Source organism: Trachypithecus francoisi, unplaced genomic scaffold (assembly GCF_009764315.1).
Source record: "Trachypithecus francoisi isolate TF-2019V2 unplaced genomic scaffold, Tfra_2.0 Lachesis_group21, whole genome shotgun sequence".
Lineage (NCBI taxonomy): Eukaryota > Metazoa > Chordata > Mammalia > Primates > Cercopithecidae > Trachypithecus > Trachypithecus francoisi.
This window is the reverse complement of record NW_022681467.1, coordinates 60,035,124-60,059,656: the sequence shown is the minus strand read 5'-3', so window position 1 is coordinate 60,059,656 and position 24,533 is coordinate 60,035,124. Positions and strand designations below refer to the sequence as shown.

The following is a 24,533-nucleotide window of genomic DNA, read 5'->3' as shown; positions in this document are numbered from 1 at the left end:
GGGGCCCCTCTGAGCATCTCGCCATGAAATCACTGCTTCCTCAGCGGGCTGGCCAAGCAGATAGTGTCTCCCTTCCAGGGAGCCGGCCCCTGTGCTGCGGGGCACTGTGTTCTGGGGAGCACCCGGTGGGTTGCTGAGGACACCTGACCGGAAGTGCTGGCACACGACCTGGTTTGGCTGAGGTTCCACCCCACCCCTCCCACCTGTTACCCAGGGCGGGGCTTCCAACAGGTAGTGCGTGTGATTCAGCTCTTCTGGTTAAAGGAGGGTTAACCCCTGAGTCTCAGTTTCCCCACTTCACAAACAGGATAATAACATCACAAGGCAGTGCTTCCATGACCTTCCCAGAGATCAAGACTGTGATGTGTGACTGGCGCAGAGCCTGGGGCTTACAGCACCCCAACTCCCTCCCGTAGCCCTGCCCCATTCATCTCCAAGTTATGGGGCCTCAAGCAGAGGAGGGACACTGTCTTCCTCTCCCACCTCTGCGAAAGGTTTACAAAGTGAACTCTGCAGTCCTCTCATTTTCCTGATTGGCATCCACTCTTCAATTGTTTGCTGGACAATAAGATGCTCCCTGCCCTGGGAATCTATATCCCTAAGAAGCAGGAAGAAAATGGTCACAGAGCTCAGCCAGCCAGGTCATCAGCACACAGAACTGCGGTTTGCATCCCAAGCCAATGGAAGACTCAGGACGTAGAAGACCCCCTTCTCTCATCTCATTCCCAAGCTGGGCCTCCAACCATCTGACACAGAAGCTCTTGTGAGAGTCTGCTAAGAGAGTGGCTCGTTTTAGGTTTGGGGGACCCAGCGACAGTCCAGGTCCTCTCAGTGACCAGGTGTGAGCACATCCGTGTCCTTGCCATGATGCTGGGACACCACATGAAGGGGGCATGACAGAGCTGAGAATGGACAGAGATGGGGCCAAGGTAGCTGGACACAAGGCCAGGAGAAAGGCAGTCTCCTTAGGGAAAGCAGGGGCTCACTGGGGTGTTTGGTCAATCCAAGAAGATCCCGTTTGGGACATTAAGGATATCTCCAGGGTCACAGGCACACAGAGGATGCTTGGTGCTAACAGGAAGACTTCCTTACCTGAGGTCTGCAGCTGTGGTCTCTGGGGGTCCTGGGGAAAAGAGAGAAACAGGGAAAACATGTGGGAGTTGTAATTTTAAAGACTCATTGCCCTAACAGCATAAACTAAGTTAAACAGCCGAGAGGTTTGCCAAGCACAAGTGGAGGCAATCTCAGTGAGACCTGAGCAGTTTTCCCAGGGCCCTCCCCCTTTCCGACCTCCCAGAGAGTCCTCCAAGGTCAACAGAGTGAGCTGCTCCCTCCAGCCCGGTGCTCGCCCCAGAAGCTCCCCTGAGCAGTTTTGCAGAGTGGGACGGATGCTCCACCTCACACAGGATCTCTGGGACCTCAGGGCCAGGGATGGTATCTCTTTCTCTAATTGCAGATAGAAGTCAGCTTTTGGCAAGAAACACAAACCACCAGATCAAGCTGGATAGAGAAGAGAACGACTGGACCAAGTGGCTGGTCCTTCAGTGGTGGCTGCAAAGGTGCACGGGGCTCTGACCAGGGCAGGAACACCTGAGATGCTTGGGCACAAGAGGAAGCTCCCGCACGGATCAGGGAGGTAAGTCTGGCCAGGGGTTGGGGCTCAGATCCTAGCAGAGTGAGCAAGGCCTCGGCGCCCTCTCCTCCCACTGCACTTCCAGCTCAACCCAACAACCTCCTATTCCCCGTCAGCACCAAGACTGATCTCCTGGGAAGGAAGGGGGCTGCTGGTGGATGGCTGGTGGCCTCTCATTTCCAAACAGAATGGTCTCATAACTGAGCCTTGCTACTCCCACTCCATGGAGCTGAGTCTGCCTCTAGATTTCTGCCCTCAAGGCAGGTTCATCTGGGCCAAAGGCCCCGCAGCAGCCCTCTGAGATGCCAGCTTCAAAGCGCAGCAGCCCTGAGGATGAACGAGGCTGAAGAGGCCTGAGGTCCCCAGGTGTCTCTGCACACGTGTGGTTACAGGTTTGTGCTCCCGAGGAAGACCGTGGAGGAAAGTGGCATTTACGGTCCTGGAGGAGGTAAGGGCAGCACTCACCTCGCAGGGCCTTGGATCGGGTGCGAGCTCGCTTGTCTTCATTTTCTAAGCTCATCTGCAAGCAAAAAGCCATGAGGTTAACAAGAAAACCCAGCCAGTGCCTCTGGAGTACAGAACCATCAGGAATGGTCTGTCCATTTTCTGGCTCAAGCTTTGACAGCAAAGGTGATTTTGGGCACAGAACGACAAGGATGGACTCACAAGACAGGAAAGGCCTGGGGCCAGGAGCAGCAGGTGGGAGGGTGTGGAGAAAGGACCTTCTACAAGACTTGGAAGTGTCCCATCAGTATGTCACCGCCCTTGGTAAGGAGGGTACAGTGCACCGTGCCCTCCCACTGCCCCCAGGTTTGCACCTGCCACCAAGTGCTGAGACGTGGGCCCTGCTCCACTGAAGCCTGATAAGTGTCCGTGTTTTATCCATGAGGGTCTCCTGGCCTGACACAGAGCAGCACCCACTGCTCACCTGGCCAGGCAGGTGCTGAGGCATCAGGGCAGGTCGCTCACCACAGACACAGCCACCAGCAGCAGTGCAGGGTCATCCAATGGCTTCTGACCCCAACGTGTCCCCAGAGCACAGCTTCCCATGGGCCTTTTCTTCCCACTACAGCAGAAGGCTTTAATGCCCCTCACGCACCAGGGTCATTCCGTGAGAAACAGGCAACCTGGAGCGGCCCCAGCCCATATGTTCTCTGGGCCTCAAGGGCCTGGCTGCCTTGCCTGAGCCCATCAGTGTCCCTCCCCACCTGTGATCCCTGAATCTGACCAGCCTCCATGGGGACGCTGCCCACAGCATTGTCCTGCGAGGGAGTCATGGGGGAGCCCCCACAAGGGTGACAATCACAGAAAGGACATGCCGGGGGGGCAAGGGGTCGAGGGTCACACACAGAATCCTTGTCCTGTGTCACCCATGACAAATCTGGGCAGGCAGGTAAACCCCACCCACTCCATGCTATGCAAAACGTCCTTCCCAGGGAGCCGCACCAGGCCAGGGAGGGCACCTCTAGCTGGACAGGGGATGCTCCATCCCAGGAGGCCCAAGAGGAGAGGGCTGGGCTCCACCACCATCACCTGTGGTCAGGAAAGGGAGGCAGCAAATCCACACCTCCTGTCCCAGGCCAGAGATACCAGAGCTGCCAGGGCTCTATGTGTGAGGTAGTCAAAGGGAAGGCAGGGGAGTGGAAAGAAATAGCAGAAGAAAGGAAGGGAGGCAGCAGGAGCGGGGCTCAGAAGCCCCCACGTCTTAAATGGGGCTTTAGTTCCTGAAAGCCAGCAAGAGACAAATGTCTGCAGTACCACCTGGGAAGAAAGAAAAAGGAATTCCCCCAATTAGTAAGATGAAATTTGCAAATGGAACCTCCCCCATGCAGCAGCACCAACATACAATGATATATGTGATTTGTTAAGGAAGAAAAATCAAAACCTGGTAATTTCTGCAACCTGTGGACTCCAGGCTGTGGGGCACAGTGCTGTGGGCCGTGCGCTTATTACCGCCTTCCCATAGAATAGAAGACAATTACTACAATTTCTATTTTTAAAGCGGAGGTTCCCCATGGACCAATGGCTCACGTTGAAAGTGAAGAGAGGAGCAGGTGTCACAGGGACTTCATTACATTTATGAGCCTTCAAATGTCGTCTGCGCGGAGCCCGTGCGCAATGCCTCCGATGCAGGACGCACAATGGAGCTGATGTGTCTGATTGCGCGGTGCCGGCACTCAGCTAAAATGCAATCTACAGCTTTTTTTTTTTTTTTTTTTTTTGCCAGTTTTCCCAAGGATATTGGCAAAGCATTCTGCTAGGTTAAAGCGTGCCTTGGCAATTTGGATTTCCTGCAGATAAATTATCCAAAGAGCAGAGAATAGAGAGACTGCAGGGATGTGTAATGGGTGCTGCTTGAAAACTGTGAGCTCCCATTGATGAAGCTGACAGCTCTGCCTCTCCTTCTGCTGAGCACCTTACCATTTGCAATTTATCTGCATTGACTGGTCAATAAGCAAGAAGTTCTCTTAGGTGCATGTAGCTTTGATTTTTAAAGGGAAAAAACTGACCTACCAAAGAAAAAAAAAACCAGGCTCTTTAATATGAGAATGAATCCGTAAGAGCTGGGTGACTTGGGACACCGGTTTCTGAGCTGTTTGAAATCAGCAGTGCCGGCTGACACGAAGGCATCTGGACTAGGCCGTGACAAAACCAGCACTGCCTGATTTACATTATTTTTCTTTTCGAAAGAACTCAAAGCACTTCAGAGGTGGATTCTCTGCTCTCCTCCTGCAGCAAGATCAGCACCCTGATGTGGTAGATGGAGAGTGGGTGCTGCGGGTGGTCCTGTGCCCAGTACCACCCACGCTCACCTTGGCAATCACTGGGCGGCAGCCCCCCAGACCTTCTGCCCCCACCACACAATGACAGCTTGGCCCCAAAGGGCAGCTCAATGATGCAAAGAAAATTAAACACTTCTCAATTTTTCATTGATTTTTAAAACACACTTCACTTGTTCCAAACACAAGCCAACCAGGTCCCTTTTTTTGTGCAACCCACAAATAACCCAGTGCCCTCTCCCCTTGAAGGTGAAAAGGTCCTTTTGTTGAGACAGAATGACCCCATTACCCACTCTCACTGCTGGGCCGGCAATCTCTCTCAAGAACGTCTGCTCTGTTTCTCCAGTGCCAACTTCATTCTGCCACTGTGAGCATGTCTTAGGCTGTAATTAATATTTCAATAGTTCTGCCTTCAGTAGGAAATCCATGAAAACTATGGGGAGGAGAATAATTCATAAATGCAAATACGTTGTATACTGCCAAATTAACCCGAGAGAACTGTCTCCTTGTCCATCCATTTAACTTGCTTTCTTAGTGCCATATAAAAGCTGTCTCCTCAAAAGTGTGTTTTTGCTTTGTTCTGTTTTATATTTCTTTTTAGTTAAGTCAGGATTAATCGTGTAAGCTCTTTTGAAAATAGACATAGTTCTGGCCAGGTGTGGTGGCTCATGCCTGTAATCCCAGCACTTTGGGAGGCCAAGGCAGGCAGATCACTTGAGGTCAGGAGTTCATGACCAGCCTGGACAACAGGGTGAAACCCCGTGTCTACTAAAAATACAAAAATTAGTTGGGTGTGGTAGCGCATGCCTGTAGTCTCAGCTACTCAGGAGGCTGAGGCGGAAGGATCACTTGAACCTGGGAGGCGGAGGTTGCGGTGAGCCAAGACTGCACCACTGCACTCCAGCCTGGGTGACAGAGTGAGGCTCCATCTCAAAAAAGAAAAAAAAAAAAAATACATATATATATATATATACACACACACACACACATAGTTCTCACCATGACGTGCTACGAAGACCAGCCCCTTTTCCAGACTCATCTGCATGCTGGCCTTGCTAAAACAGAGTGCCCTGAGTTGGGTGTTTACAAACTCAGGAACCAAAATAAGCAAATGCAGTTAGCAGTCTTGAAACCTGCAGAGGAATCTGGACTCTTAGGCTGCAGCTGTGACAAATACACTCAGAGCCCAGAAACAGGGCTGGGCATGGTGGCTCACGCCTGTAATCCCAGCACTTCGGGAGGCCGAGGCAGGCATGGTGAAACCTGACTGTACTAAAAATACAAAAATTAGCCAGGTGCGGTGGCAGCCGCCTATAGTCCCAGCTACCTGGGAGGCTGAGGCAGGAGAAACGCCTGAACCCGCGAGGCAAAGGTTGAGGTAAGCCGAGATTGCACCACTGCACTCCAGCCTGGGTGACAGAGCAAGACTCCGTCTAAAAAAAAAAAAAAATGAAAAGAACCCAGAAACATAGCCAATAACAAACCACTTATGTCTAACCTCTAAGGGAAGTGGTAGACTCAGCTTCCAAAGATGTCAGGGTTGGATATTTTCCACGAAGCCCAACAGGCTTTGTGCCAACTTCCACATTTGCCCCCAGAGGCTGTGTCTCCCCGCTCCATTCCGGGCCCCAGCTCAGGGACACCCATTTCTCCTCGCCCGCTCCATTCCGGGCCCCAGCTCAGGGACACCCATTTCTCCTCGCTCACTCATTCACTCTCTCTCTGTCTCTCTCTGCCTCTTTCATCCCTTTTTCATGCTTCTCCCCAGGCCAGGCCCTGAGAGCTGAACAGCTCCCTCCCTCAACCCCCATCACATCCCTTCTGCACCAATGGCCCAGGGCCGGTCAAAGGACAGAATCCTGGCTGAAGCCTGGCCCCAGCAGGAGGGTGTCCTGGCCCTGAGGGGCACCAGCCTGGCGTCCCAAGGTTTGTACATCACTCCAGGGTGGCAGGGAGTGCTCGGGGAGAGCTCAAGAAACAGGGAGCTCTGCTAAGGCTTGAGAGCCAGGTAGGGATGGGGAGGGTGAATGGATCAGTGACCTGCAGACATTTGGGGTGGGAGGCACTCCAGAGGTAGAGCCGGGAGCTTTCTTGGGTGGCCAACACCCTGCCTCTTCCCACCTCCTCTCAGTCTCCACCCTGTGCCTGTTTGTTTCCCTCACAGTCCTCATCTCAATCTGAAATGAGCTCGTTCATTCATGGTTGTAAGGTCACTGTCTCTCCTCCAGAGAGCTGCTTAGCGCATGTCATTTAAGGATGGGTGGATGGACAGGTGGATGACTGAATAAATGGGGACAGTCAGAAACATCTCTGAACTCCTGGGGCCGGGGTGTGTGGAGAGCCGTGGTCAGACGGCTGCACAGGCCATATGTGGGAACCCTGAGCTGGGGGGTTCCGGGCGTTCTGACACCAGAGGGGCCATTCACCCAGCCCTGGGCCAGAGGAGGAGACACGACAGTGTTTCATTTTCTTTAAAATGTGTTCTGACAGCCAGAAAATCTGGAGAAATAGGATGGTCTTACAACTATTCTTTAAAAATCCATAAAATTACAAAGGTTATAGTGTCTCGGTGGGACAGTTGGGCCTCTTGCATAATGGTTTTCCTCCCAGAGACCCATCTGCTGAGTCCCAGGGGACCATAGGCAGCCCCTTCTCAGGAGGAAGGGGCCAATGTGGCCAGAAACTGGCTATCACCCACCCTGCCTGGCTCCAACAGTGCCTCATACACATTCAGTCTCACTTCTCTGCAGTGAGGGGAGGGGAGACAGACAGAGCCATGGTCTGGCCTGTTTTCTTCTCTCACATATGTACTGAGGGCAGCATCAACTTCCCTGTCACTGCTGTGAAGCCATTACAGTAGACAGCATTGTGGAAGACCACGTTTCCACTCAACAATCTAAGAGCAGCATTCAAGCATTTGCCTTGCTCCCCTCCCGAGTATCCCAGGAGGATCACCTGCTGCGTCCACAGCCCTTCCCTTCCCTTTCTTTGGAGCATGGACCTGCCCGCCAGCTCAGCCCACAGAACAGGTATAGATAGTCGGTGAGCTGGGCACACATCCTGCTTTCCACTCTCTAGATCTCTGAGGCTAAACCATATGCCCTCACCCCTGCACCCCACTGGCAGCCATCACAGTACCCCTGGTTCCTTGCAGAGATAGTTCTGTCCCCACATTGGGTGATTCCTGTGGCATGTCTGAAATTCTGAAATTCTCCTGACAAATTCGGCAGAATAGACCAGCCTCCTCCTTGGAATATAGAAAGGACACCGCCATGGGGCATTATTTAACACATGTCTGAGAAGGGGTTCTCTTGACAGCTCTAAGCATGGGATACTGGCTCACTTCACTCCCAAATCAAAAATTAGAGCTACATAATGGATACCCTGATGAAGCAGCCATAGCTGCATCCATCTGTTAAAAACTCCAGCATAGGCCGGGCGCGGTGGCTCAAGCCTGTAATCCCAGCACTTTGGGAGGCCGAGACGGGTGGATCACGAGGTCAGGAGATCGAGACCATCCTGGCTAACACGGTGAAACCCCGTCTCTACTAAAAAAATACAAAAAATTAGCCGGGCGAGATGGCGGGCGCCTGTAGTCCCAGCTACTCGGGAGGCTGAGGCAGGAGAATGGCGTAAACCCGGGAGGCGGAGCTTGCAGTGAGCCGAGATCGCGCCACTGCACTCCAGCCTGGGTGACAGAGCGAGACTCCGTCTCAAAAAAAAAAAAAAAAAAAAAAAAAAAAAACTCCAGCATAAATGGAATTTATACCCACCCAGGGTAGAATCCAACAACATCAAGTGAGGTAAGCCAGAAGGGCCATACCCAGTGGCAGTTCCTTCCCTTGCAGGAGCCTCTATCCAGTAGTCCTTGCCAGAGGCACCCCCTGCCCTGGGTGGCAGGAAGAAGGGTTGGCTGAATGGCTATGCAACTGATCTGTTCCTTGATTCCATATCTCTACAGTTGTCCACTGAATAATTTGCAAGAAGGGGGTTGAGGAGCTACCATCAGTGCCTGCACACCCCACTGACACACCACCACCTGACTTTTCTGGCAGCCCCTTCCAACCGGTCCTGAGCTGTCCACATGCCTGGTGCTGAACTCAGAGGCATGCCGCAGGCTGTCACAGTCCCTTGCACAGGGTTTGTGTGTTCGCTGCCCTCCCGTGCTGGCTCCTCACCTCACCCATCTCCTGTCCTAAGCCAGCCTCTGGAAGGCTGACCCTGATGCTGCTGTGGCTGTGTGACATTCTCGCACTGTGACCACGGCTCATCCCCTGTACTGCCACCCTCTTCAGCCTCCTTAGTCAGGAGATTCCACCTGCACCTGCCCCACTGTCCTCTATCTAGGCAGTCGACCCTTTCTCATCCTCTCACCTTCTCTGGCACACTTTACACCTTAGCTTCTCTATTCAGAGCAGTAACTCAGGCCCTATCTGCAAGAAATGAAGGGAAATAAGGAAATGACCCTCAAACAGAGCAGAGATGAAAGAGCTGGTGACGCCACAAGAATCTGGGCATGGGCCCCTGGCTTTGTTCACAGAAGCAGTGCTTTGGACAGCCGTGGGTTGTCCATGTAGGTGCCAAACTCTCTTGAGTTTGTCATGCCTGGGCCAGGGGGAGACAAAAATCTTCTTACCCGCCCATGGCATGGCACCAGACATTTGCAGATAACACTGCATGCAGAGCCCCTGGCCTCAAATCAAGTAACTCTCATGCTCACATGATCTCAGGCCAGTACAGCTCTATGTGAATCCTCAGGGTTTGGGGTGGGGCAAGGGGAATGAGGCCAAAAACTGAATGACCAAGATAAATAGTATTTTAATTCAATATTTAGAAACATCAACATGATGCAAAAAACCATGATAAACAAGATACCAAAACTTTAAATCAAGACAGGATCAATATTACTGACTCCTCCTTGTGCCTCTGGCTCCAGTGTGGATCAGCAGAGCACTCAGAATCCTGTGGGAGCCAAAACACGAGCAGAGGCGCTTCACGGGGCATCTATAACAGACCCATTAAAATGTACATTCTTGTCACCAGATTCAAAACAAAAAGGTTGGGCTTTGAGAGTAAAACACAAGCACCCCCAAATGAAGTTCCCACTGCAACTGCATAGCCCTCCTTGCCTACACCCTACGCCATCACCGTCCTTGAGCCACGCCCTGAGTCACAGCTGGATCCTTGCTGGAAAGCATCTACATGCAAAAAAAAGGGACGTCAGAAACTGGTATCTGGAAAGGCTTCACCCTAAGCCTGTTGTCAGCCTCTACTTCCAGCTGTGAGGGTCACCTGACCCTGGGGACCTGGCTTCACCCAGAGAGTATGGTGGGAAGTTCTAGAATTAGAGGGTTGGTGGTGGAGAACAGTGGCTGTAAGCACATGTGATATCACAGTTTGGGAGTGTCCCCGAGGGGAGATCTTATATCCTGGGAAGGTACAAGAAAGGCATGCACCATCTGCCTCCCCTTAGGAAGATCGAAGTAAAACAAGACCAACAGACCTCATAAGTTCCTGCCAGCAATCTCTGCTGTCAGAGCCTGTAGGGATTCTCAGCCTGCCCAGGTAAAAGCAGGGTGAATAGGGAACAGTTGCTCAGGCACAACACAGAGCCCAGAGGTGATCATGCCTCAAAGCAAGGAAGTGAGACTCTGGGGTCCTATTTTCATTTTGGTGGTTTTTGTTTGTTTGCTTGCTTGCTTGTTTTTTGAGATGGAGTCTTGCTCTGTCACCCAGGCTGGAGTGCAGTGGCACAATCTTGGGTCACTGCAACCTCTGCCTCCCAGGTTCAAGCAATTCTCCTGTCTCAGCCTCCCGAGTAGCTGGAACTACAGCCCGGCTAATTTTTGTTTTTTTAGTAAAGACGGGGTTTCACCATGTTGGCCAGGCTGGTCTGGAACTCTTGACCTCAAGTGATTCACCTGCCTCAGCCTCCCAAGGTGCTGGGATTACAGGTGTGAGCCACCGCACCCAGCCTGGGGTCACATTTTAGTTTTGATCTACTCAGTCGTCGTTTTTCTTCCCTTAATTCTAAAGTGACCAGATCATTGCTGATCCTAGTCCCCATTTACCCTTCGCCTAACCTGGACTCTGGTGAGGATCAGACCCAAAGTCGTCTCCATGCTTCATGCCTGCAGCCAAAGAGAGGCTTTCTGCAGGCAGCCATGGGGTGGGGCCCCAGGACAGGGGCTGCCCTCTCATGCCTCACCTTGCAGTGTCTGCCAAGAAGGTGTCTTGAGGTCCTGCAGCTGCTGGCCTTGCCTCCGTGTGTCCACCTCTGATTTAGCAGCTCACCCCGGAATTCATTTTCTGAGGGTTTAAAAAGGTACAAGGTCAGAAAAGGAAAGCTTGGTGGGTGCCAGCCATGCTGGCTCAAGGGGAGAAAGTGAGAAACTTGGGGCACTTTTTTAAACATCATATATTCAACCCCCATTTCCTGGAATCCACCGGATAAACAGACAAAGTCATGGCTCCATGGCTGTTTCAGGGACAAGAGACAACTTCTCTCTGACTCGGGAGCCTCCTTGGAGTCTTCCAGCATCTACAGTCCTCTGCACCGTTGTCCCAGCTCTGGTGCTGTTTCATGGAACATGCCTTGAGTAGGTGTTGGTTCCCACTGACAACCACGCCCACCAAAGATTGCTGGGACAAGGCAGCTGAAACCCACCTTGAGAAAAGCTGGCATTTCACCAACCTTGAAAATGAGCTGACTAATGAGTAATTATTCGCCTTACAACTAGATCCTTCTTCCCCTCAAAAGAATGCACAGTACATATGCATTTGAAAAAGAAGATTGTTTTGCAGGACTTCTCTGGAGCCCATTGATTGAAGAAAGTGAGACCCACCCATGGTCTCAAATCAGCTTTGCCTCCCGCAGGATCCCAGGGGCCTCAGCATGCTCTTTGCCCTGGTTTCCAGCATCTTTTCTCACCCTGTGTTTCTGCCTCTCTCCAGGGCAATGCCTCCAGTTAATATTTAATTCCTCAATAAATTCCCATGTCTAAGCAGAGGCTGAATGCATCAGCTGGACATGACAAAGAAATGCATTGTGTACCTATTCCCTGCACGTCACTCCCCGTTTCCATGACAACCTGCTTTCTACATAACTGCAGCATTTCAAAGGAAGGTCATTAAGTAACCAACAATAAAAACAGGAAATGAATATTCTTGCATTCTGCTCTGGCTTCGCCTTGGAAGTGAGTTTGGATTCTGCCGAAGGCACACTATTCCCACCCATTTTCTTTCTTTTCCTTGTGTTTTTGAGGTGCATCCCCAAATGCAATTTTTCTCTAGGATTCTGGCCACTCCTGGCCCCAGGCAGCCCTGTGGCTGTGGCCACAGCATCCTCTTCTTATCTGGAAATGCTTCCATCCCAGTAAAGGGCTTCGGATTACCTTCCGGAGCAGAAACACAGAGGAAAGCCGATTTGGCCGTCAAGGAGACAACATAACACAAAGTCTTCAAAGGAATGAATAAAACCACTCAGATTTGGCACCTACTCTGTGCACCTACTTTGTGCCTCCCCTCACTGAGCTGTAAGTCAGTCGCTGAGGTGACAGGGCTCCCACTGCATACTCCGGTGCCTGGACTAGTGAGGAGGGAGCTGCGGGAGTTTCCCCATAACCCAAGACCTCTAGGCCCCCTGGGTTCCATCTGCCACTGGCCATCTGCACTGAGCCAGTGTGAGGTGCCTCTAACTGGGACCCAGCCTGCCCACCAGGTAATCCAGTTCTCAACTCTGTGAGAGGGATGTGGGGTATCGGGAGGAGAAACACATTGGAAGATTCCGTAAGTGAACCCACAGGAATCATGACAACCGGGGAGAGGGCTTCACACTTTGAGGATGGGGCATGGGGTTCTCCGTGTGTCTCTTTTTTTATGGTGACAACAGAAGCTGAGAGATAAGGCCCCAAAGTGCACAGGGCTCACTTTCTGAGTATGTATCCCAGGAGACAAGATGCCGCAGAAACCTGCTCACTGGGCTGATTGGCAAGAATCAAGCAGAATTTCTTGTTACCGTTAACGTATGTAAATATCCAAGACAACTGGGGCCCGTCTGGCTGACAGCTGGAGGGAAGGACACAAGGTCTGTGTGTTCCAGAGGAGACGCTGCCTCTCCCCAGTGCAACTCCCCGAGTTCTGCTCTGAGTCTCTCCTGCTTCTCAGAGAAGCCACATGGACGTGAACTGCAAGAGTCTCTGCAAAGGGACCTCCAGTTTTGTTCGATTGGAGATAACCAGCTCACTGGGGCTTCTCCACCCACACACACCCATGGGAGTCTGGAAATAAAGCCCTGCGGAATTCCTCACTGCCCACACGCTTACACTCCTGTCCCTAGGTCAGTCAGCCCTGGGCTCTGAAGTCCTGACCCCTGAGGCCCCACCATCTACTTAGGCAAAGCACTAGGATCCCGGGGATCAACCGCTGCTCCAAAGAGCCACTCCTGCCTCCCTGAGGCAGCAAAGCCACCGAGCTTCTCTGGGCAAAAGAGCAGAATGGACCTGGTGAAACCCCTGGGATACAGAGCACACAAGTAATCAAAGTACATACCCCCAAGCTTAGAACCTCCTTTATGAGGACCCGAGGCCCCGGCTCAACCTTGACATGATTTAGCCTCCCTTTTCCAGGAAATGTCTTGGCAGCAAACGACAATCACTACTAGAAGCCCAGTAAGGTATGCCAGTTCTTCTCCTGTGGCTCTCTTGTCCCCTCCTGGGGCCTGTGTACAGCCAAGCCCTGCCCCATGGGCTCAGTAGGCTCCACCCCAGACAACGCTCTCCTGTCTGCAGGCTCTTGCGCAATCAGCATCCCTGGCAGTACATTAAGCCCCCATGCACCAAAACAACATGCCGGGGCCACGTGCTAAAGGAAAACTCTCCACAGAAATGTGGAGGGGTTCCATAAAGATACTCCTTCCTTCCAGAAGTCATGCTGCTCCATGCACACTCTGTGTTAGGAACAGGAACAAGGGTCCCCAGAGCTCACACAGGGCACTGCCGCCAACTCAGACCTGACCAGCAGGTCCCTACCCTCTCTGAGACTTAAGTTCTTCACCCATAAAGTGAGAGGGAAAGAATTATTTGGAGATGGAGAGACACGCATGGACGAGCCTGCAAGTGAACCCAAGAGGATGTCAGCACTGCTGCCATCACTGTGGACTTTCTTGTCGGGAATCTGAAGTGAAGTGGAGGTTTTCATCCAGACGAGCCTGTTCTCTTGGGTTATTAAGTTTATCATGAGTTAATCTGAATCCCTGCTCGTCCATGCAAATGGGAAACGGAACATCAGAGACTGCAACATCCTGAGCACGGCACCCAGAGGGCAGCACTGGCTGGGACCCCTCTCTAGGGACCCGACGTCTTTGCACCTGGAGTCCTGCCTGCTCAAGGTCACCCCATATCTGTCCCCACAGTGGCCCCAGACTCACTCGTGTGGAGCTCCGGTGGGCAGAAAAACTCAGTAAACAAACAGGGCCTGCTCAGCTGAGACCGATGCACACGGGTCCAGAGGAGAGGGAACCGCCCCTCATTGTCCGGAGACCCCAACACAGGCCAGGGAGATGTGCAGAGCTGAGCTGCAGCTCCTGTCTGTCCCTCTCCTAACGAAGCCCTCTTTTTCCAACTCAGCATCACTACAAACCGGAGACCAGCCTGACCCAGGCCCCAGACGGACATTTCCACTGAGAGCCAATACTCTGTTGGGTTCTTCCCAGGCAGTGCTGCTGGCCTACCCCAAGGTTTCCTCCTGTCGTCATGGCAAGGAGAGCCCCCTTGTCCCAGAGCTAACACCCCAGCTGCCCGCTGACCCACTGCCAGCACACACTACCTCCTGGCACGCACAACCCCATGGGGGACCCCACACGGGTGACCATGGCTGCTTTCATGCTGGCTGGGTGGCCTGGAATCTGGCCTGAACCCACTGGCCCCATGGTGTATCCCCTGGGCCTCTGGGTGGGAATCCCTGTGGTGGTTAGCTCTGATCCACTCCAGCCCTGGCAACCCGACCCCCTTCCACTGTGCAAAACCTCCCCACTCTGAAAACAAGAACAAAATAACAGGAAGGCTGAGTGAGAGGCCAGGTGGTAAGTGTGGAAAGCCAAATGTTTCAGTCTTCACTAGGTTTTGCATCTCTGGTGACTAGGGCTGCCTTTGGGGCCAGGAGCTGTTACTGCCTGCCCCTCAGTATGCAAAGAGGGGAAGGGTAGTCGCTTGAGAGGAGCCCACACCTCCATTCTCCCATGCACCCCCTCAGCCCTCCTCCAGCTCCAGCAAAGGAGGTGGGGTCTTGCCTCTCTGATGGGCGGCTTGTCCCTCTGGACTTTATTCCACCTCCTTCTCACTGTCAATTAAAGTTCCCAGAAGATCAGCTCTTCCCTCCATCCATGTTTAAAAAAAACAGTCTCTCTGGACCGCACGTCCCTGCCCGGCCCCTCTCCATCTCCTCCTGCTTCATAACTACACATCTTGCTGACTCTTCCTCACTCCCCACCACAGTTGGCCTCCACCCACATCTCTCTACTGAAACAACAGGCGGCTACATGTTCACAGGGCAGGTGAGGGTCCACGAGGCATCACCGCAGTGCGTGTCTGTCCCTCCTTCTGTGGCAAACACTCACCCCCGACCTTGTCGGTGACCTGTACAGGCGCCTCCTGGCTACCCAGCCACCCCATGTCAGATGCCCTCTCCTTTCTGCTTCCTCTCTGCCCACAATATCTGCTTCTTATGGGACTTGGGGTTTTCTTCTTCCCCTCTTCAGTCATCAGCTCCCAAGCCAGAACCTTGAGGGTCATCCTTGGCCCCAAATCCTGCCGATGTTATTTTCTAAATCTCACCAGAATCTGACCATTTCTGACCTCTCCAGCTGTGTTGTTTTGTTCTGTTTGCAAAAACTGACAAACTCATTCTAAAATTCATACGGCAATTCAAGAATATAGACTAGCCAAAACAATTCTGAAAAAGAGAAAAGTTGGAAGACATACTTCACAATTTCCAGACTTACTACAAAGCTGCAGTAATCAAGGCAATGTGCTACTAGCATGAGGACAGGCATATAGATAAGTGGGACAGAATTGAGAGTCCAGAAGTAACCCCCTCTACTGATGATCAATGGATTTTTGACAACGGCACAAAAACAATTTAATGGGAAAAAAACCGGTCTTTTCAACAAATGCACTAGGACAACTAGATATCAAAAAAAAATGAAGTTGGAACCCTCTCAAAAATTAACTCACACTGGATCACATATCTACATGTAAGAACCAAAACTCTTAGAAAACACAGGGGTAAATCCTTCTGACTTTGGGTTAAGCAATGGTTTCTTAGCTATGACAACAAAACTACAAGCCATTAAAGAAAAAAAGTAATCTAATGGACTTCAACAAGGTTCAAAACTTTTGTAGTTAAAATAACACTGATGGCCAGGCACGGTGGCTCACGCCTGCAATCCAAATACTTTGGGAGGCCAAAGCAGGCAGATCACTTAAGGTCAGGAATTCAAGACCGGCCTGGCCAACATGGTAAAGCCCCATCTCTACTGAAATTGCAAAATTAACCAGGTGTGGTGGTGTGTGCCTGTAGTCCCAGTTACTTGGGAGGCTGAGGCAGGAGAATCACTTGAATCTGGGAGGCGGAGGTTGCAGTGAGCCAAGATTATGCCACTGCACTCCTGCCTGGGTGACAGAGTGAGACTCCCTCTCAAAACTAACTAACTGGCCAGGCGCGGTGGCTCAAGCCTGTAATCTCAGCACTTTGGGAGGCCGAGACGGGCAGATCACGAGGTCAGGAGATCGAGACCATCCTGGCTAACACGGTGAAACCCCGTCTCTATTAAAAATACACAAAAAACTAGCCAGGCATGGTGGCGGGCGCCTGTAGTCCCAGCTACTCGGGAGGCTGAGGCAGGAGAATGGCGTAAACCTGGGAGGTGGAGCTTGTAGTGAGCTGAGATCCGGCCACTGCACTCCGGCCTGGGCGACCGAGCGAGAGTCCGTTTCAAAAAAAACAAACAAAAAAAAAACTAACTAACTAACTAACTAAATAAATAAATAAATAACACTGTCAATAAGGTGAAAAGACAACCCAAAGACTGGGAGAAAATATTTGCAAATCATGTATCTGATAAAGAGCTTGTATTCGGAATAAAGAACTCTGATAACTCATAATAAGATAAATAACCCGATTTTAAAATGAGCAGAGGATTTGAATAGACATTTCTCCAAAGATAACATGGAAATGGCCAATAAGCATATGAAGAGATGCCCAACAGCTAGTAATCCAGGAAATGCAAATCAAAACCACACTCAGATACCATTGCACTAAAATGACTGTAATTTTAAAGATAAACAGATAGTAACAAGTGTTGGCGAGAACCCTCAGAATGCTGATGGGAATGTAAAATAGCACAATTGCTTGGAAAACGGCATGGCAGTTACTCAAAATGTTAAACATAGAGTTATATGACTCAGGAATTCCACTCTAGATATTTGCCCAAGAGAAATAAAAACATATGTCCACATAAAGACTAGTACACAAGTATTTATAGCAGCTTTACTCCTACTAGCCAAAAAGTAGAAAAACCCAAACGTCCATCAACGACTGACTGGGTCATACGAAATACAGCGGTGCTGTCTTTGGCAACAAAAAGGAAGGAAATTGCTTCTACTCGCAATGATGCGGGCGAATCTCAGAAACATCGAGCTCAGTGGAAGAGGCCAGGGTCAAAAGACCACGTACTGGACAATTCCATATTTATGAAATGTCCAGAACAGGCAAATTCATAGAGATAGAAAGTAGATTTGTGGTTGCCTAGGACTGGTGGAGGAGAAAATGGAGAATGACTGTGAATGGGCATGGGGTTTCTTTCTGGGGTGATCAAAACAGTCTAAAATTGAGCTGTGACAATAGATGCACAACCCTATACATATGCTAAAACCATTGAGTTGTATACTTTTAATAGGTGAATACTGTGATGTGCAAATTACATTCCAATAAAGCGATTTTTAAACAGTGCCATGTGGATGGTCAGTGAGACACTCCGGGGACTCTTGCTTAGGGCAGGAGGTCCCAGCAAGTCCCCCTTGGTTCTCCAGACTGGGTTCTGTGAGCTTGTGTCCTGGGCCAGCCTCTGGACCACCGCACCTCAACCCCAAGCTGGACCACCTTGGATACCTGTCACTCCTTGCTCCTGGGTCCAGGGATACAGCAGGAGAATGGGTCATGCGAGTGACCTGAGACAGGCCATGGAGGTCAGAGTGAGAGCTCTTGGGTCTACTTCACCCTCCCACTCCCCAGAGCAGTCAGAGCTGTATTCATTCAACAAGGCCAAAGGAAGGCGACCTGCCTCTGTGCAGCCGGGAGGCGTCATGACCAGCACAAGCTCACCTCCCACCTTGGCCAGTGCTATGTCAGGATGTGTCAGCAGCTATCCATGCAGCTGAGCCGATGGCCAGGGCCGATCCCACCTGGTAGCTAACCCAGTAGCAACAGCCCCCCATTCTGCCTGTGCGTGCGCGTTGGCTGGGCCTGCCACGTCCTGGGACACTGTGCTCCAGCTGTCACTTTCCTGGAGAGGGCAGGCCTTCTTAGCTTTCATCATACCTCATGCAGAGTGAAACTGAAAAGAAGCGAGGCCCCAGGTCGAGTATAAACTTACATATTGCCATTCGAAAGCAAAAAAAAAAAAAAACAAAAAACAAAAAACCTTTTTCCTACTTCTCCTCTCAATTCCCCCATTTATCCCCTTCTTGCTGCTACTTGGGTTTAAATTAAAGCCTTGCAAGGCAGCAAGAAAAGGGTTAGAATAAAAATTTAGAAACAATTTAAGGCCTGCATGAAACTAATCACAGGTCACAGTAGACTCCTGGGGGGACCACAGCCCAGGATTCCGCTCTCTAGACCCAAAGAGCCTCTGACACCCAAGGTGACACCCCTGAGGTCCAGGCTGCAGCCCCAGACACGGGAAGGTAAGGCCCTAGGAGGCAAACAGACTCACATCCATGTCACATGGCTCCTGGAGGAGGCAGCAGCAGAACTAGGTCCAGCATCTGTCTCTCAGAGTTCGAAGCGAGGTCCCCGCCCCAGTCTGAGGACTGCCAGGGTGCTCAAACACAGCTGTTCCTGGACCTTTCCTGGCCTGCGGGAGGAACCTGCACCGGGTGAGCAAATAAATGTCTCAGGAGGCTCCTTCGGGGTCCCTCGACCAACAGTGTGGGCAGCGGTTAGAGCAGGAACAAGGACAGACACATGTGGACAGGGCAGATATGGCCCAGCCCAGACAGTGACAGGAGGACTTGTTCGGGAAGGTTTCATACCATTGTGTCTGTCTGCCCCAACTTGGAAATACACTGTAAAACCAAGATGAAAAATTCAATAGAAGACTTGGGAGATAGAGTCAAAGAAATATACTAGAAAAGAGAACAAAAAGACAAAGAGATAGGAGAGACAGAGGAAACACCGAGTGAGGTCTGACACCCAATTTGGGAGTTCCAGAAAGAAATAATTAAGAAAATGGGAAGGAAAAGCATAAGTTAAAAAAAAAAAAAAAAATTTCCCCAGAACTAAAGGAAATTATATTTTTAGATTAAAAGGCCCATTAAGTGCCCATAACAGTGAATAAAAAAAGACCCACATCCAACCAAGCCCAGCACTATCAAATTTTAAAACACCAGGAATAGAAAAGAGACCCTAAAAGCTCTTAAAGGGGGAAAAAGTCACAAATGAAACAATAACTGGAACAGGATCGCATTGCTTAGGAGCAGTGGGATGTTCACAGACAGCAGAGAAAGGCTCTTTCCGATTTTAAGGGAGTTGACATTCAACTTCAGGGCATACCCTCTAGGCCCAGACAAAACATTGATCATGGGAAGCAGTAGAATAAAAAAAATCCAGATATGCACAGTCTCAAAAACTGCGCATTGAACACTGAGTAAGGGGAGTGAGGCCAGGGTAGTGCCTGCAGCAGGAGTGGGTGATCATTATCTACAAGAAAAACAAACCACAAAATCTTGTATGAGATATAACACTGGTAAATACTGCTTGGTCCAGCAGTGAAACGTTGAAGATAATGGAAGATAATGCTTAGTGCTACAAAGGAAGCTAGTTCTGGGGCCACAGGGAGGCCAACCAGCCCATTATACTTGGGATCGTCCTGTCCCACACCTCATGAACCCCACAGTCCTGGGCAACCGACCAGTGAGGCTCCCTAGCACCAGAGCCCTTCCAGGGGAGAAGGTGTCCCCATCAAGGCCTAAAACAGAGGGTGGGGCTGTCCTGTGGAGAGCCAGGGGGTTGGCCTGCAGAGAGGGGCTCAGTAAGGGGTCAGCACGTGTGTGGGGTAAGGAGGGCGCTGGTATGGGGAAAGAGGTGGATCAAAGAAGTACACATATTGCAGATAACAGAAACCAGCCTTCTCACTGTTGGAAGAGCAAGCTATGCCTGTGGAAAGGCAGAACTTCAGAACGAACCCTGTGTGGGAACTGGAATCAGCGGTTATCAACGCAAACTTGTGTTTTTCAACATACATCGATAGATGGAGAAATACAGACCTAGGTGAAAAAGGGTGAGTGTGTAACATGTGTGTAACTGTGTGTAGCATGTAACTGTGCATGAAGCATGTGTGTGTAACTGTGTGTGGCATGTGTGTGTCACTGTGTGTAGCATGTGTATAACCGTGTGTAGTATGTGCGTAGTATGGATGTGCGTAACTGTGTGTGTAGTGTGTGTGTAGCATGTGTGTAACTGTGTGTAGCACGTGTAGCATGTGTGTAGTGTGTGTGTAGCGTTGTGTGGCATGTGTAACTGTGTGTCTAGCATGTGTGTGTAACTGTGTGTGTGGCGTGTGTGTAACTGTGTGTGTGGCGTGTGTGTGTAACTGTGTATAGCATTGTGTAACTGTGTGTAGCATGTGTGTAGCATGTATGTGTATAACTGTGTGTAGTGGGTGCGTGTAGCATGTGTGTGTAACTGTGTGGCGTGTGTGTAACTGTGTAGCATGTGTGTAGCATGTATGTGTGTAACTGTGTGTAGCATGTATGTGTGTGTACACACATGCATCTTCCCAGCCGTGTCCACTAGAGGCACAACACCCAGGTCTCAGGCTAAGCACCATTTTCTAATAAAAGGAACCAGAGTTCCAGGCCCCAAGCAAGAAAGGCAAGAACAAGGAAGGACAGTGGAGCTGGACTGAGGCTATGGAAGTCTCTGTTCTGAGCTTCCACTGGTCAATCAGGGACAATCTGAGCATCAAAAGAAGGCTTTAGCCCATGGGATAAAACAGGAAATAACGAGTCTATAGAGACATTCATCAAAATTAAGTGATGGTTTGTTGAGGATGGAGATATTTCCAGAGTTTCAAAGTACCTTCTCCCCCAAATATTTATGAATTGCAAAGGGAAAATGACTGGCATTTCCCTCCGGCATAGAGGTGCCGGGATGCCCCAGTGAATCCAGTGACCAAGTCAACATTATTAGTTCAGGGACAAATCAGCGTTAGGCGAAGGGAGAACCTCCCACTCGGGTGTCCCTGCATAACCCAAGTCCAACCACGGGCAACACGGGACAAATCCATGCCGAAGGGTATTCCACCAATGACGGCTCAGCGCCCTTCCAAAAGCACGAGGTCGTGAAAGGCGGGGACTGACAACGACTTCGGACGAACGAGACGCCAGGACCACGCACAACACGCGATCCGAACCCACTCCCGAACGGGTCTGAGGGCCAGGTGGCTGTGAGGGTGGGGCTAGAGCAGGGGACACCCACGTGTCCTGGCGATGGCCTCCCATCAGCAACACGCCCTCAACGGCTCAGGAGAAACAGCTGGGCCCGTCACTGGAAACATTTCTGTGGCTTTGAGATTGTTTCAAAATGTATTTTTGAAAATAACGAGGATGGGGGATTGTGATTTAAGTAACCAGTGGTCAGTGGAGGCTTCTGTGAGAAGAGAAGCTGGGACCAAGGAGGATCCTGAGATGCCTGGTCCGGGCAGGACGCTCCACCTCCCTCTGTCCCAGGACTGCTGCTGGAAGACCCTAAAGTCCGTGATGTACTCGGCCTGCTCCCAAAGCTGGCTGGACAGGTGCAGGCCCCAGCCCCACCCAGGGTTTCTCTCGGGGATGGCCGGCTCTGTTCCTGGGGGCCTCTGGGAAAGCCCAGGGGACCAGGCACCTGGGAAAGTCTGACAAGCTTGGAAATGTCCATAAAGAAGGTGGAACCCATGCCCTAGAAACTACGGGTCCTATGGGGCTGAGAGGAAGGTGGAACAGGACTCCCTCAGCCCACACTGGACCCCCCCGCATTTGCCCCAGCAGCGGGTCCAAAACAGCCCCACTAGCTCCGGAGAGGGGTGCCCTCTTGCCCCGGCCCCCGAGTGCCTCTTCCACTCCACACCCTGGAGGGCCACAGTCGCAGGGGTTTCTGCTCCAGGTTTGGGGCACCTGGAGGAAACGCTGGCAGGAAACACAAATGGACCAAGGGGGAAATGAGGGCAAGTTTTGCTCTTTTTCTTTCCTTTTTTTTTTTTTTAATCTCTGGAATCCAGAGAGAAGTAAAATGAAGACTTGCTGAGTGGCGCAAAGGCAGACCAGCTTTTGCTGAGTTTAGGTGAAAATGAGAGAAGGGAGAGGTGGGGGCAGGGAGTTGGCAATTCTATAGCTTTGCACATTTCTCTCATTATTTCGCTTCTAAATCAGCCTCGCTGGTACTTTCTCTATTCAATAAAAGCCAAATGCAAGCCATGTCCTCTAATCTCTCCAACAGCAGCTCACTGCTGAGAAAATAATACAGATGTAACTTCCAGCATCATACACTTTCTTTTCCATTTATATGCAAATAGTGACCTTTCACCCAGGCTGTCTCAAAGAAGTGTTTCCTTAAAAATGCAAATAGCATGTTGCAGGCAGTTACTGTGACTGAGTCTTTCTTATATTATTATCATTATTTCTTTTAACCTTACCAACGCTGTAAAAACAACAGCTAAACTGCTCTGCAGTAATAATGACTTTCCAACCAAATCATAAGGCCGGGATCTCCAGGCGGCCTGTCATCCCTGGCTGCCAACAGGGGAGGAGTGTGCCCAGACCAGGGCAGGCGGTGTGCTGGGAGGGACACCAACAGTGTCACATCCATCCCTCCCGGGGTGCCTGGGAGAGCCGTTCAGCTGTGTGACCAGGCCTCACACCCAGGCCGGGTGCCCGGAACCCAGGCGGCACCAAGCAAACCACTCCACACTGCTCCATGCAGACACATGCAGGATTTTCCTTCTGGGGCAAGAACATCCTCAGCTCCAAGTGGGGTTCAACCCTGTGACCCCAGTCCAGCACATTCGTCCCACACCCAGGACAAGGAACCCAGAGGGGGTCCTCCAGAAATAGGTGGCTCCCAAGAGCCCACCCAGAGCAACAGGAACGATGCTACAGGAGGAGAGGCCAGGGAGCACTGGGGTAAGGGGCTCCCTCCTGCTCCCCTGACCATCTCTCCTGACTAGGCCAGGCCACAGGCTGGGGAGAAGCCCACAAGACACCCACTCTATCAGCCGCACCTGCCTACCAGCCCACCTCTGTCTGTGGCTGCTGCCTCCAAGGGCTGCTTGAGGCCTGACCCACCCACGGTGCTCAGGAGGGGAGGGAGGTGGCCAGGCTGACCCATGGGCCTTGCCTCACTAGGCCACCAGCAGAGACACTTTTTCAGATCAGGCACAACCGGACTCACCTGCCTGAATCCTGCGGTACGGGAAGGGGGAGAACACAGAGAAAACAAAGGCAGTAAGAAGGGGCTGCAATGGAAACAGGCCTGGTCCAACAGGTATTCCAGATGCAAGATAAGAATTAAGAGGGTATGAGGCCAGGCATGGTGGCTCAAGCCTGTAATCCTAACACTTTGGGAGGCCAAGGCGGGTGGATCACTTGAGGGCGGGAGTTAAAGACCAGCCTGGCCAACATGGTGAAACCCCATCTCCAATAAAGATACAAAAATTGGCCGGGCGCGGTGGCTCACGCCTGTAATCCCAGCACTTTGGGAGGCTGAGACGGGCGGATCACGAGGTCAGGAGATGGAGACCACCCTGGCTAACACGGTGAAACCCCGTCTCTACTAAAAAATACAAAAAACTAGCCGGGCGTGGTGGCGGGCGCCTGTAGTCCCAGCTACTCGGGAGGCTGAGGCAGGAGAATGGCGTGAACCCGGGAGGCGGAGCTTGCAGTGAGCTGAAGTGAGCTGAGATCCGGCCACTGCACTCCAACTCGGGCGGCAGAGCGAGACTCCATCTCAAAAAAAAAAAAAAAAGATACAAAAATTAGCCAGGTGTGGTGGCACAAGCCTGTAATCTCAGCTACTCAGAGGCCGAGGCAGGAGAATTGCTGAACCCAGTAGGCAGAGGTTGCAGTGAGCCAAGATCATGCCACTGCCCTCCAGCCTAGGCAACAGGGTGAGACCCCATCTTTAAAAAAAAAAAAGAAAAAGAGGGTATGGCCAGAGCCAGTAGGGCTGGGTTTGGGGGCGTCTTCCCCACGGATCTTTGGGAACTCCCCAGAAGACACATCGGCCTCGCAGGATCAAGAGGTCCCGCTCTGGAATTCTGCTCCAGCATTTTCATTCCTCTGTCCCAGAAATTTTTCTTAGAACCGTTCAGCTTTCCAGCCCGAAAAGAGAAGAAACTGCCACCTCCTTCTTCCTTAAAACCACATTTTACTGAGGCCTTACTCCCACTAGGATGGGCATCCCACATTCCCTTTCGGGTCTGCCCACACCCTGGCCCATCCCCAGTTCAGAAAGGAGAGGGCTCCAGGGAAGCTCCGGGCCTTCACAACAGTTCTGTTTCCTTCTCCAACCCCAGGCTCTCCCACCGCAGGACTCCTGCCCAAATTCCTGTTTGGGTCAGGTGAGCCTAGGCAGCTGCTCTCTGGTGGCTTCAACTGCAGCCCCAGCTCCAGGGCTCAGAGGTCCTTCTGCTGCTTTTCAGGCTTAGAAAAATTGTGGGGGGCGAGGGGATGTGTATGCTAATTTCCCAGCCTGGATGGACAGTGGTCAGTAAACGACAGCCAACACAGAGCACATCTGGGGAAAACAAACACTTTACAGACACCAGAGGCTGCCTGGCCTCTGAGTGACTGGGCAGGAAGTGGGTGGCC

At 51.4% G+C, this 24,533-nt stretch overlaps 1 protein-coding gene across 5 annotated transcripts in view; it reads right to left on the bottom strand.

Moving 5' to 3' along the window:
* MYT1 (myelin transcription factor 1) overlaps positions 1-24,533 on the bottom strand; it is a 114,651-nt gene that overhangs the window by 43,733 nt on the left and 46,385 nt on the right. For all 5 annotated transcript variants that reach the window (XM_033187071.1, XM_033187072.1, XM_033187069.1 and 2 more), the window contains 3 exons: positions 10,622-10,722; positions 2,099-2,153; positions 1,093-1,123 (listed from right to left, as the gene is read on the bottom strand). In XM_033187071.1, the coding sequence (XP_033042962.1) occupies positions 1,093-1,123; positions 2,099-2,153 (86 nt within the window). In that variant the 5' untranslated portion in view covers positions 10,622-10,722. The remainder of the gene's footprint in view (positions 1-1,092; positions 1,124-2,098; positions 2,154-10,621; positions 10,723-24,533) is intronic.